At 43.7% G+C, this 13,323-nt stretch overlaps 1 protein-coding gene across 6 annotated transcripts in view; it reads left to right on the top strand.

The window, feature by feature from the left end:
• 9830107B12Rik (RIKEN cDNA 9830107B12 gene) overlaps nt 1–13,323 on the top strand; it is a 46,492-nt gene that overhangs the window by 12,000 nt on the left and 21,169 nt on the right. For 2 of the 6 annotated variants that reach the window (NM_001177897.1, NM_001177896.1), the window contains exons 3-4: nt 2,641–2,731; nt 5,734–8,703. In NM_001177897.1, coding sequence (NP_001171368.1) covers nt 2,641–2,731; nt 5,734–5,869 — 227 coding nt within the window. In that variant the 3' untranslated portion in view covers nt 5,870–8,703. Of the gene's footprint in view, nt 1–2,640; nt 2,732–5,733; nt 8,704–10,752; nt 10,872–13,323 lie in introns of those variants that run through there. The other 4 variants (XM_017317512.1, XM_017317513.1, XM_017317514.1 and 1 more) reach the window with 4 other exon arrangements.

Here is a 13,323-nt window from a genome sequence, read left to right as displayed (position 1 = left end):
TTCTGATACATATGCAGCTAGAGACTGGAGCTCCGGGGGTACTGGTTAGTTCATATTGTTGTTCCACCTCACTTTATTCTTTACTTGAGCTCAATTCTATTTCCTAGAGATTTTCTATGATATTGCCCCCATATCTATCTATCTATCTATCTATCTATCTATCTATCTATCTATCTATCCATCTACCTATCTATCATCTATCAATATATGTATTATATCATGTAATTTCTACTACTCCACTTTAACCTCTGGGAGGACCACACTACCAGCCACCACCCTAGTTCCCTTGGATCAGTGGATGAAAGACACACACACACACACACACACACACACACACACACACTTGCTTATTTTTAACCTGCCTTACAACTCAGTGGCGGGGCATTTCTAAGCTTCCCTAGGCTAGCTTGCCACTCCCTTTACTCCTTGCTGGACGCTCTAAACCTGCCCTCATCTGAGTTGTGTTTCTAATCTCCTGTCTGATACACTAGGCCCTATCAGGCAAGCAGTCAATGGCCATTCCACCAATGTTCCTCATGGCAGATGGCTCTCTCTTGACCTGAAGCATGGTAAATTCCCTTTCCTCCTCTTGTATCTCCTAGCCTGTCTTTGGAAACTAGAAGTCCAGCCTCTTCTGCCCAGCCATTGGCTGTTAGCATCTTTATTGATTGATCAAGAACCAATTGGTGAACAGGACCTTCAGGGTTCACGAGCAGATTCCTGATCAAAGCATCAGAAGCCCCACCTACAGTATATACACCATATATCTATACATCTATCTAATCTATATCTGTGTCTATCTAATCTCTATATCTGCACATCTACACTTCTACATTTCTATACATCTAATCACTAGCCACTGCTGAGGCAGAATTGCAGTCTGGACGCAGACCAACAGAACTTTACACTGCTTTGTATAACTGCACTATACTTATTCACTAAGCCATCTTTGCTGTAGTTAATAAGCAGGTCATTGATCAAGCCATTCCATTCTACTTATTTACTTAGATGCAGTCTCATTCTGTGGTCCATGCTGGCTGCAGATTTGTGATCTTCTGGCCTCAGCCTACTCAGTGCCAAAATTATGGGCATTAGCTATGTCTGGATTTGTTAGCCATTAAGTTCTGATATGTAGAGGGTCTGAGGGCCTTGTGCTTACATATAAGCACAAGGGGAACCAGTATTGTTAAACATGCATTGTTGTCTCTTCAAAGGAAGAGATGAAAAAGCCTGTTTTCTGCCAGAAATTTGGCAATGGTGACCTCTGCCCTCACAATCAGTGTGGTTACATCACACCTGCCTGGCTGTCCCCTTCCGCACGCCAACTTTCATGTTTCTCTCAGTCATTCTCCCAAGGTCCTTATCTTGAGCATTGTTTCTCAATCAATAGAACCCATCTTCATGGAAGATGTCATTGTACTTTGAAAAGAGTTTCAATGTTATCATGTTATTTAAGCTTTGTTGTATACACAGGATTGAGTTCATTACAATCAGGGAAGTCATTTTTCTAAATTGTGCTATAGTTAAGTATGCCAGAAATAAACTGATCAGGGTCAGACCCTAGAAGTTTCAACTAACACAAGCTACTGAATTTGGTGGATCCAGACTTCCTTCTTCCTCACACAAATGGACCCTCTGCTGGCCATGGTTTGCAGAGACACCACCCCCACACAAACAAGTATATGTCATTAATCCTCCATGTGGCCTCCTTGTGATGCACTGTCACCTACTCCTTTTGTCCTTGGGAGTCAAACAGAGTCTGTGTGTCCTTATCTGCCCAGGGTCAGGCAGTGTTCTCTCTCTTTCTCTCCTCTGTGTGTCTCTTTCTTACATCTATTGCTCCCTACCTGGAACTTGGAGAAAGATTTTACTAAACTTTTGACAAATCAGAAGTGGGCTTTTCAGTGAGGTTGGGTTCTCATAATTTTTGGATGAGGAAATAAGGTTAAAGGTACAGTGACTACCCCCAGAAGAGGGTCAGAGTACTGACCACAGAGGTGACATCTCCTTTATGTGAGCCTCACTCATTCCACATAGAAGGCCAAGATGCAGGGTTAGCCCTTCCTCCTTTATGGGTCTCCTAGACCTGAGCTCTATACTCTCCAGTGCATGCATTTCTAATTAGTTATTCTAGGAAGTGAACCTGTGAATGGCACAGGGCCAAAGGCTGTGGAAAGCTGCAAGAAGGACCTAGCTTGAAAAGAGTATGTGGGAAGAATTTCCTATACAATCGTGTGGGTGGCCATTGCACCAAACTTGAGAGTGACATGATTTACATGTAGAAAGTATGTGGAAACATGATTTACAGAGGTAGTGGAACCAGTGTCATGGAGAGGATAGGGTGGGTAGAGAGTGAACAGCAGCAGCTAAGAGAATTCACACAACTCTAACTACTGGAGAAGTCTCTCCTCATGCCTCCTTCCATCCTTTTTCCTTTTTTTCTTCTGTTCCTTTTTTATTGCCTCTGACTCAGGAAGACTTTACACTATTTCTTTGGATTTTAGCAAAAGAAACCTTGATCCTTGAACTGCTGTCTTTGTTTCTCTGATGAGCTCCATTTTTTTCTCTCTCTCCCTAATCTTTTATCCATCTACTTCTCATCCATCCATTTACCCGTCCATTCTATGGGCCTTCTTGCAGATGATTCAAGTGCTCCTGCCAATGGGACATTTCCAACTCTGAGAGCTCACACTTTTAGGACCACACAGGACCCGATCTCCATTGCTGCCAGGTGTGTAACCAAAACCCAAGCCAACCATTGCTGTCTTCTCTACAGACCCTGATGTCAATTTCACAAACATGGCACGTGTTGCCAATGTGTTCTGATGCCCACAGGCTCCTTGTTTGAACACTTTTTGACTCCAGCCCTTGTCCTGAGAGGATTTAGAAGATAAGAATGATGCAGGGGTGGGGTGGGGTGTGGGGCAGGAGCAGACTCAAGTCACCCCAGACTGTGTGAAAATTTCCTTAGAGCTGACAGGTGGTGACTGACTGAGGAGGGGGTTCCTGTCTTCCCCAGCTCATCTTCTGCATTTCTTTTGCATCAGAAATAAGAGAAGAGAAATGGCATAGTTGAGGAAGCCTATCAACCCTGCTGACCCAGGAGTGGAATAGTGTAGTGGAATACTCTGAGCCTGGATTCTCCTGGCAGGCAGACTGTGTGACTTCCAATATGTCAGGAACCTCTGTAGCTTTAGTTGCCTGTATTGTAGGGACATCAAAGTTGGAGGGACGCACAATTTTTTTTTTTTTGAGACAAGACCTGTGTAGCCTTGTCTATCCTTGAACTCTGTGTTGACCAGGCTAGTTGCAAACTCGACTGCTGCCTCCCACGTGCGGGTATTAAAGGGGTGAACCACCATGCCCACCTAGTCCCATGGCTCTTGCAATTAAGGTGATAACTCTCTCCAGGTTTTGCTTTTGCTTTGCTTTGCTTACAAATTTATTTTCTTTTTTAATTTCAACACTGGTGTGAGTACCTTACTCTACATTGATGGGATGACAAATTCTGGACATAAATTCTCAGTGATTTTGTTGTTGTTGTTGTTGTTGTTGTTGTTGTTGCTGTTGCTGTTGTTGCTGCTGCTGCTGCTGTTACCAGTGCTGGGGAAGGAAATTAGAGCCTCACCCATGCAAATAGATGCTTTACCTCCAAGCCACATCTACAACCACTGGTATCAGGGTTTTAGAAAAATATTTCAGATTTGTAACAGGCAATTGTGTTGGCCAGCTTACCATCAATTTAACAAGCCTTGGGGAGCTAATTGGCTTATAAATTTGAGAGGAGTCTGATTTGTCTGGAAGTTCTAGAGGCCTCAACACACACAGCTTTAAACCTGTGACAGGACCATGGAAAGAGCAGCATACAGCAAAGCCTTTCTCCAGAGCCAAGCTATGCAGAAAATAATCTGGGGTCTGGGTCCCATTATCTCTTTGAGGATGGGGGAATGGATAGGTGATGGTTATGTGTATGGAGGGATGGTGGAAAATAGATGAATGGTTGAAGAAACCGGTGGAAAATGCAATAACTAAATGGGAGGATGAATTCATAGATATCACCAGTGACCTGAAGTCTCTGATTAGGCCCAGTCTATATCGTCATAATTATTTCATTCTGCATCAAGTCTATTTTAGTATGATTTCTATTTTCTTAGTGCTGAGGACAGAACCCAGGGCCTCAGGCATTCTTAGCCCATGCTTGAGCTGCACACTAGGCCCCAGCAGGAATATTTTAAATCCTAAGCACGTGTTGGCTAACCTGCAGTACCCCTGACTCACTATGCACTGTGAAAAAGCTCCAAATTATGGAATTCAGAAGACAGCTTGTATGTGTGATGATATCCACCATGACATACATGCTCAAATTCTCATGGAAATTGTACATAGATAAGTGATTTTTATTTTTGAATGGACTGGAGATATGGCTCAGCAGTTAAGAGAGCTTGCTGGCCTTGCAAAAGGCCCAAGGTCAGTTCTAAGTGTTCATGTCAAGCAACTCACAACCATTTATATGGCCAGTTTCAAGACATCACTGGACCTCTTCTGGCCTCTGTGGCCACTGCACTCACATGCACAAATGTATGCATAAGACACCACTATGTGTACATAAATAAAAATAAAAATTTAGAAAACTAAAAATAATATCAATAACTAGTACGGACAAAGGATTGAGCTTTTTCTGATGGACAGGAAATTATGCATTTTTTGAAATTGGAATCATGGACATTAGGTATGGAGGTTGAAGGACAATTTGGCAGGCAAGACGGTACAGTGTGAATTTCAAATAATCTGCGAAGTATGATGTTCAGAAGGTGGCTGGCATAGGTGATGATATGCAGAGGGACATACATGATCAAATTCCCTATGGAGATTATATACAAATACGTGATTTTTAAACTAATTAGAATTAGTGTCATGATGAATTAGGTCTGAGAATGAATAAAGACTGGTCAAGGCAGTGAGAAGGCATTTTAGATTAGTTGGAATGAAGGAAACATTTTCTCTCTGTGTTAATTCAACATTTAAATGAAAACACATCAATATCCAATAGTAACTATAAAAGAGGGGCATGTGTGTCAGGTTAGTGGATCTTAATGTTGCCTGCTGGAGAGATGGCGGGTGCACACTGGGTCTGATGTGTTCTGCAGAGGCCCAAGTGTTAAAGGCATAGTCACCAAAGTGGCACACAGTCACTGACTGGAAAGTAGCAGAACCTTCAGAAGGCTCTGTGTACTCTAAGTGGCCTTTGTCTGACTCATTGTCATGTGCTCCCTTTGTCCCTGTGTCCCATCATGCAGAGACCTGTGTCCTCTGCTTCCCTACCTGCCCAGGGTCAGGCAGGTCTCTCTCTCTCTCTCTCTCTTCTCTGTGTGTCTCTTCCTTACATCTATTGCTCTCTACCTGGAACTTGGAGAAATATTTTGCTAAACTCATGACAAATCCAAAGTGGGATTTTCAGTGAGGTTGGGTTCTTCCTGGATTCTCAATGGAAAAGACTAAAGGTTCAGTGACTGTCCCCAGAGGAGGTCAGAAAGATAAGATAACGTTCCCTAGATGTGGGCTTCATTCATTCCACACAGAAGGCCAAGATGCTGGGTTATCCCTTCCTTCTTTATGCATCTCCTGGACCTGATCTCTATACTCCACTGCATGCATGTCCAATGTAGGAAGAATTAACTAGATTCTGCAGCATGGCTGGCCATTGCACTGACCTTCAATCTCTTCTCTCTGCAGGGGCTCTGTATCCAGTGTTACTATTCCCGTGGTCTGTGGACTCCTCAGCAAGACACTGGTATTCACGGTCTTATTCATTGTCACACAGAAGTCATTTGGACGACAGGCCATGAAGGCACACAACAGTAACTCCTGACCTTAAGCCAAGTCTATGTCAAAGGAGGAGCTGAGATGGGGGCTAAACAGGAACTATATGACATGAATTGAGGCTGTAATCATGGGTGACATCTAAGGCATAAGATGTCCTCAGCTGGTCCTGCCCACTTTGTGGAGAGCTTTTGGGGCCTCTTCTAGAAACTTGGCAGGATTTTGATACGACGGCAGGACAAAAATTGTAAGCCTAGGCAGGGTTACATTTCATTACTCAGGGTTTTACTCAGGGTTCGCTAGAGTCACAGACCTTATGGGTAGTCTCTATATAGTAAAAGAATTTGTACTTACACTCTGCAACCTAACTCCCAACAATGGTCAGCAGCAGCTGTGAATGGAAATCTAAGGATCTAGCAGTTGCTCAGTCCCACAAGGCAAGCAGGAAAAGAGCAAGCCTTCCTTCTTCCAATGTCCTTATATAGATCTCCAGCAGAAGGTGTAGCCCAGATTAAAGGTGTGTGCCACTATGCCTTTAATCCCAGATGACCTTGAACTCCCAGTCTTAATCTTCTGGAATCCATAGCCACTATGCCTCAAGATGTCCATACCAGGATCCAGGTCTGAAACTTCTATCTCCCAGCCTCCAGATTAAGATCTAGTGAGCCTTCCAATTCCGGATTGTAGATCATCCCAGATATAGTAAAAATGACAACCAGGAATAGCCACTACACTGACATTGATCTGGAAATAGGCCCAGGTTAAGAACATTTATCTTTGAGCTAATGCAAACTCAGAGCAGGCTCAGCTAAGGCATGTGTGGCAGTCCTTTTGTCTTGGTCATCCTGACTAGCCCCTAGAAACGGTGTTTACTGGATTTTGTTTATTGCCTTGCTTATTCTCTGACCCAGAACTGATTTATTATTTGTATGTAGATGAATTGGTATAAAAGCATACTAGAAAAAAAAAAAGAAACCTCTTTCAGCCTCAGAACTGGCTGGGGTCATGCTACAGTGTTGTCTAATTGTCTTCCTTCTTTTCAATCCTTACACCCTTCTTGGAGAACCCATTGACTGATTGAGCTGGCTTGGTCACCACTCTCCTCATTTTATCCATCATCTTAGAAATGTGCTCTGCACCCTCAAAAAAGAGGAATCAATTCCCAGCACACTCTTGTCATTCCCCCTAAATAGGTAGGTTTGTCTGAAATAAAGACAGAGCCCTGTGCTTCTCCTGTCTCCTTTTTTGGGAGTCAAGATTAGAGGTCACCATTGATATCCCCACCCCTTGTCTCTTTCTTAGATGGTACAATTCTAGTCATCTTGGCAGGGCCCTTGCTCATGTAGCAGCCTCCCCTCCTACTCTGGGCCTTCCTCTCTGGGAGTCAGACACTCAGATTTCTGCCTTCATCTGTGGTCCTCTGAACACTCCCATCCATGGACCAAGAAGACAAGATCCCACCTTGACAATAATGCAGCTCCAAGAGAGAAATCGAGTTAAGCTGGATGTTGTTGCCTGGAAGACATCTGGAGGAAGAAATGGCATTGAAGGACTGCATCAGGACATGGCATCAAGGTGCTATGTGCGTTTGATCATTCATGACTCCTCAGTGAAACCCATGATAGTCAAGGTGCAGGAGCAGCAGGACATTTCCTCCTGGCAGGAATGAAGTCTAGAGAGTTCCTTTGCTCGAGGGCTCCATAGGCAGGGAGATGGAGAGCCAGGCTCTGCTGCTAGCTGAATGCCTTTTTGCCTGGACTGAGACAACTCAGTTGTCATGTCAGGGGGAAGGATCCTATTTCAGACTGCCTCCTGTGTGCCTCTACCCCCATCTCACCTTCTTTCATAAGACTCTGGCAAGGCTTAGCTTAGTGGGGACCCCCTGAGTGAACCATATGGAGCAGGGAATCCATGCAAAATGCAAGAGGAACTTATAATTCCAGTGCACTAGGGTCATCCCAGTCCCAAATGAGAGGCGGCAACCTTGGTGGCCCATTTAGCAAGTTTTGATATGGTTTCCTGGGGCAGATTAGAGCATCAACAACTAAGCACCATATGATTGGCAGAACAGTGTGCCCTTTAAACTGACTGGTCTTTGGGGAATGAGGTAGTAGGGGCTTACTCAGTCTTTCTGTTCTGGCCTATGTGCTCTCTGACATGTCTCTTCCAGGAGGAGAGAGGTCCAGTTGAATTTTCTAACAGCTCTGAGCTGACCTCTTCACTTTTGCCTCTCAGTCTCAGCCCAGGTAGCCTATGGCTTCAGTGCTCTCTCTGAGACACATAGGCATTTTCTTGATTCCACCTCTTTGGGTTCTACTGACCAAGTGACCCTGTGGGTGGGAAAAGAATGGTAAATTAGTTCCTTCTACTTTAGCAGTGGCGCGAGCCAACTTCATCCCAGGGTTCCCAAGAGCAAACACATCACCACATAGCATCCAGCTCACTTGAAATCAGCCAGAAGGCTGAGGAGTGACTGAAACACTCATCTCAGGTCAGGAAAGCACATTCCTGTCAGGGAGACTTTCCCATCCTCCTCCTGTGAAGACCCCAGGTATTGAGGTGTGCGTCTGTCACATAAGGATGGTTCACTGTGAACATGGCTCTCTGTGTAACTCTACCCTGTGGTGGCATTGATGAGGGTATTTACAGCCCCACAGGCTCCAGTCTGCTGGGAGAGGCCTCAGTGGAATTCACTTTATGTTGGTGCTCTGAGTGGATCTTTAGAGAATTGATCCAGAAAATGATCACCTCAGTATGACTATGTGACTTTTCCTGCCAAAAGAACCAAACTGTTACTTCCTGGGCTTTTCTACCCAGCACTTCTCTGTTCCCTGAAGTAATGACTCTGAGTCTTCTTGTTGATTAATAAATGCTATAGGATTCAACTTGCTCTCCAATTAGCTCTTAACTTAATCCCTTTCATTCTAACCTGGCTTCATCCCCGTGACTGCTGGTGTTTTCCTCCTGTTTTCTTATGTCTTAGTTCCCAGGGCAAATTTCTACCATCTCTATTTCCCAGAACCGTGCTCTCGCTCGCGCTCTCACTCTCACTTGAGCTCATGTTCCACCTCCTAAGCCCTGCCTCAGCTCATTGGCCATTGCCTTCTTTATTGACAGGTGACGCTTATAAGAGATTCTCTCTACACCAAGCAGAAGCCCAGTCAAGGCCCAGTTGGTGTAGTGCTTGCCACTCAAGCTTGAGAACCCAAGATCAATGCACAGCTGGTTATGATACAGCAGACTTTAATTCCACCTCTATAGAAACAGACACATGTCGTTTCCTAAGGTTTACTGGCCTGCAGTCTAGTGTACTTGGCAAGTTCAGTTCCACGTTAGCATAAGAACCTGTGTTAAAGAAGAAAGTGTATGAATGGCACTCGAGAAGTAACATCCAAAGTTGACCACTGGTCTCCAAATGCACTTTCCTAGAAATGCCTGCACACATGTTCTTTAAAATGCGAAGAGAGAAATTGAAGAAGACACCTAAGAGCCCTCCTGTGCACATGGATTGGTAAAATTTAAATAGTGGACATGGCCACTTTACCGAAAGCAATCTACAGATTGAGTGCAGTTTTAATCAAAAGTTCAGTGCAACTCTTCACATAAATTGGTTAAACAATCTTAAAATTTATATGGAAGCATAAAAGATCCCTGTATAGCCAAAGCAATCCTGAATAATATAAACACTACCAGAGATATCACCATCTCTCATATCAAGTTATATACTACAGAGCCATTGTTAGCATTTTGTCTTAGCTCTGACCCTGTTACCTAGCAACAACCAGGTGTACCAGATTCACTATAAAAGGGGCTGCTTTACCCCTCCAATCTCTCTTGTTCTTGCCTTCTTGCCCCTGCTTTGTTCTATCACCCCTTCCTGCTCTCTTCTCATTTCCACTCCCTCCATGCACTCATGGCCAGCCTCTACTCCTCTATTCCTCTACTCTCTCTCTCCCTCTCCCTCTCCCTCTCCCTCTCCCTTGCCCTTGCCTTCTCCCTCTCCCTCTCCCTCTCCCTCTCTCTGCCTTCTCTGTCCCTACTACCCTCTTAATGCCCTCCCCATGCCCTGAGTAAGCTCTATTCTATACTATACCTGTGTCTGTTCCCTCAGGAGAAAGGGCCTACAGAGGCACCCCCTTCCCCTATACCTGTATACAGTTCCACCAAAACATATTCCTCTCCTCTTTATCTTTTTATAAGCACAACAGCCATAGTAGCAAAACCACTATAGAGCTGACACAAAACAAATAAACAAGCAATGCACAAAAAAATGGAATCACTGATCGATAGAATATACTTAAGGACCCAGATAATGTCGGTACACCCATGGCAACCTGGTTTCTGATAAAGATGCCAAAAACATACATTTGAGGGGGAAGGGCAGCATCTTTAACACATGATGTGGGGGAAATTGGTTATCTACATGTAATAAATGAAATTTGACCCTTCTCTCACTATATATATTCATATATATACCAATTAATTCCAAATCAGTCAAATATCTCAATATTAAACCCCAAACCCTGAAATGTCTACAGGAAATCATTGGGTATACACCATGGGATATAGGATCAGGTAAGAACTTTCTGGATAGGACCCTTGTCATGTAGGAAATGGTACCAATAACCAACCTGTGGGACCTAACGAAGTTTAAAAAGCTCATTAATTGCATTGGGGACTGAAGCAGCTGAAGAGGCAGCCTACTGAATGGGAAACAATTATTTCCAGCTGGGCATCTGATAGACGATTTCTGTCCAGAATATTCCAAGAACTAAAAAGCTTACAACAATAACAACCCAATTTAAAAAACAGAAATAGAACTAAACAGAGTTCCCAGAAAAGTATAAATAGATACAAAATAGGGTTTAAGAAAGATTTTATTTTTATTTTCAACTGTGTGAATGTGTGATCTGTGTGTGGGTCTATGCACAGGAGTGAAGTGTCCATGAAGACTGCAACACAGCATTGGATCCCCCTGAGCTGCAGTTACAGACATTTGTGAGCTACCGAATGTGGGTCCTGGGAAGTGAACTCAGTCCTCTGTAAGAACAGTAAGTGTTCTTAACCAATGTTCTTAGCCATCTCTCTAAGCCACTACAAAATATTAAAGTGTCCAAAGTCACTAGCTATCAGGGAAATGCAAATTAAATCTGTCTTGAAATTTCTTCTTGGCTCAATAAGAATAGTTAAGATTAGGAAAATAAACGTTAGGGAGGATGTGGGGAAAGAGGGAACCTTAATGGGAGTGTTGACTGTTATAGTCACTTTGGGAATTAGCATGGCTCCTCAAAAGCCAGAAACGCACTTGCCATGTGGCCCAACTATGCCATTCCTGGGCATAAACCTAATGGACTCTGATAAAAGGGAGACATGGACTCATTCATGCCCAATACTGCTCTATCTCAATAGCTAAGACAGAGAAATGGCCTAGATGGCCGTCACCTGTTGGCTGTGTACCAAAAATGTGGCGTCTGTATACAATGGAATTCATTCAGTTGTAGAGAAAAATCCAATTATGAAAATTTCAGGTAAATGGGTGGAACTGGAAAAAAATTACATGATGTGAGGTACACAGCTCAGAGAGACAAACACAACATGTTCTCTCTGGTGTGTGAGTTCCATTGTTAAATCTTTAGAACTGTGTGTTTAACTTGGACTGTCTGTAGAAGACAGGGGGTAAGAAAGCAGCCTGAGAGGGAGGGACATTATGGGACAGGGGATAACGGGAAGGTTAGGTGAGTAGGCAAATAGAAGGGTAGCAAAGAGGATATGGTACCCAACACAGAGGAGATCCAAAAAAGCCATGTTGAACCCTACCATTTTATGAAGTGGAAGTTTCTGGCTTCTTAAAAACTCAGTTGTGTCATGCAATGATTTTCTGGAAGCCGTCTTGTGAGAGGGCATTTGATGTTTTGCTGAGAGCAGGCACTGGGAGGGTGCTTGATATTTAGAAAGAGTATAAGTAGAACCACAGTTTATTTTACTTTTTATTATGTGCACACAGAATGCAGGTGTGTGTGCACGTCAGGGTTCATGTGAGTACAAAGAGCCTGAAGGATGCAGAAGCGGGCATGGGATCCCTGGAGCCAGGGTTACAGACATGGGTTTTGGAACTGAACTTGGATCCTCTGTAAGGGCAGTATGCTCTCTTAACCACTGAGCCAGGTCTCCAGGACTCAGCCCTGGGTTTTGTTTGGGTTTGTTTTTTAATGTGTTGTCTGATTGATTGGGGTTTTTTGGTTTTGGTTTTGGTTTGGGGTGATTTGGGGGAAGGGTTGTTTATTTGTTTGTTTGGCTGGTTGGTTGGTTGGTTACTTGATTGGTTGGTTTTGTTTTGTTTTATTTGGTTGGTTTTCAGTTTTCAGTTTAGGGTGTGTTTCGTTTTGTTGAGACAGGATCTCACTGTGTGTTTCGAGCTGACCTTAAATTCACAATCCTCCTGCCTTAGCCTATGCAACATAGGGATTACATGATCATAGCTGATGTCCTGCCTCCCCTGGAACATAGTTTTTATTGTTAAATTGGTGTGATGGTTTGAATATGCTTGGCCCAGGGTGTGGCACTATTTGGAGGTGTGGCCTTGTTGGAGAGAGGTGTGTCACTGTGGGTGTGGGCTTTAAGACACTCATCCTAGCTTCAGGGATGTCAGTATTCTGCAAGCAGCCTTCAGATGAAGATGTAGAACTCTCAGCTTCTCCTGCATCATGCATGCCTGGATGATGCCATGTTCCTGCCTGGATGATAATGGACTGAACCTCTGAACCTGTACGCCAGCACCAATAAAATGATGTCCTTATAAGAGTTGCCTTGGTCATGCTGTCTGTTCACAGCAGTAAATCCTAAGACAATTGGTGAGCCCCATTTTTTGAATAAATAAACAAAAACAATCTTGAAGCTTTTAGCCAAGGCATGGTGGTGCAGGCCTTTAATCCCAATACCCAGAAGGCAAAAGCAGGTGAATCTATGAATTTGAGACCAGCGTCGTGTACAGAGTGAGTTTCAGGACAGCCAGGGCTACACAAGGAAACCCTGTCTTGGAAAAAAACAAAACCAAACTAAACTAAACTAATGACGTGATACTTCACTTATTAGGCCTATATGGAGATGAGAAATACACATTTTAAAGGAAAAACTAGAAATGCAGCCAACGATGATTTTGAACTTCTGATCCTCCCACCACCACCACCTGAGTGTTACGATCGCAGGTGTGTGCCACCATGCCTAGTTTATATGGTACTGGAGGCTTTGGGCCTCCTAGGCAAGCAGACTACCAAGTGATCTATGTCTCCATTCTGATTTTACACTTAGTAATATTACCTGATGTTCACTGAGCAGCAAGCTTTTACATACAATACCTCCCAGATCCTCACAATGACCTTGCAAGGTAGGTGCTATTTCTACAAGCAGCTGTGCAGGTGACAGAGTGAAACTCAGTGGGCCTGACTGCTCACAGATGTGCTCAACAAGTGTCCACACAGGTGTGCTCATAGGTGTGTATACAGG

Source organism: Mus musculus, chromosome 17, assembly GCF_000001635.26.
Source record: "Mus musculus strain C57BL/6J chromosome 17, GRCm38.p6 C57BL/6J".
Classification (NCBI taxonomy): Eukaryota; Metazoa; Chordata; class Mammalia; order Rodentia; family Muridae; genus Mus; species Mus musculus.
Note: the sequence above shows the minus strand (reverse complement) of the source record. Positions and strands in the feature narration are given on the sequence as shown.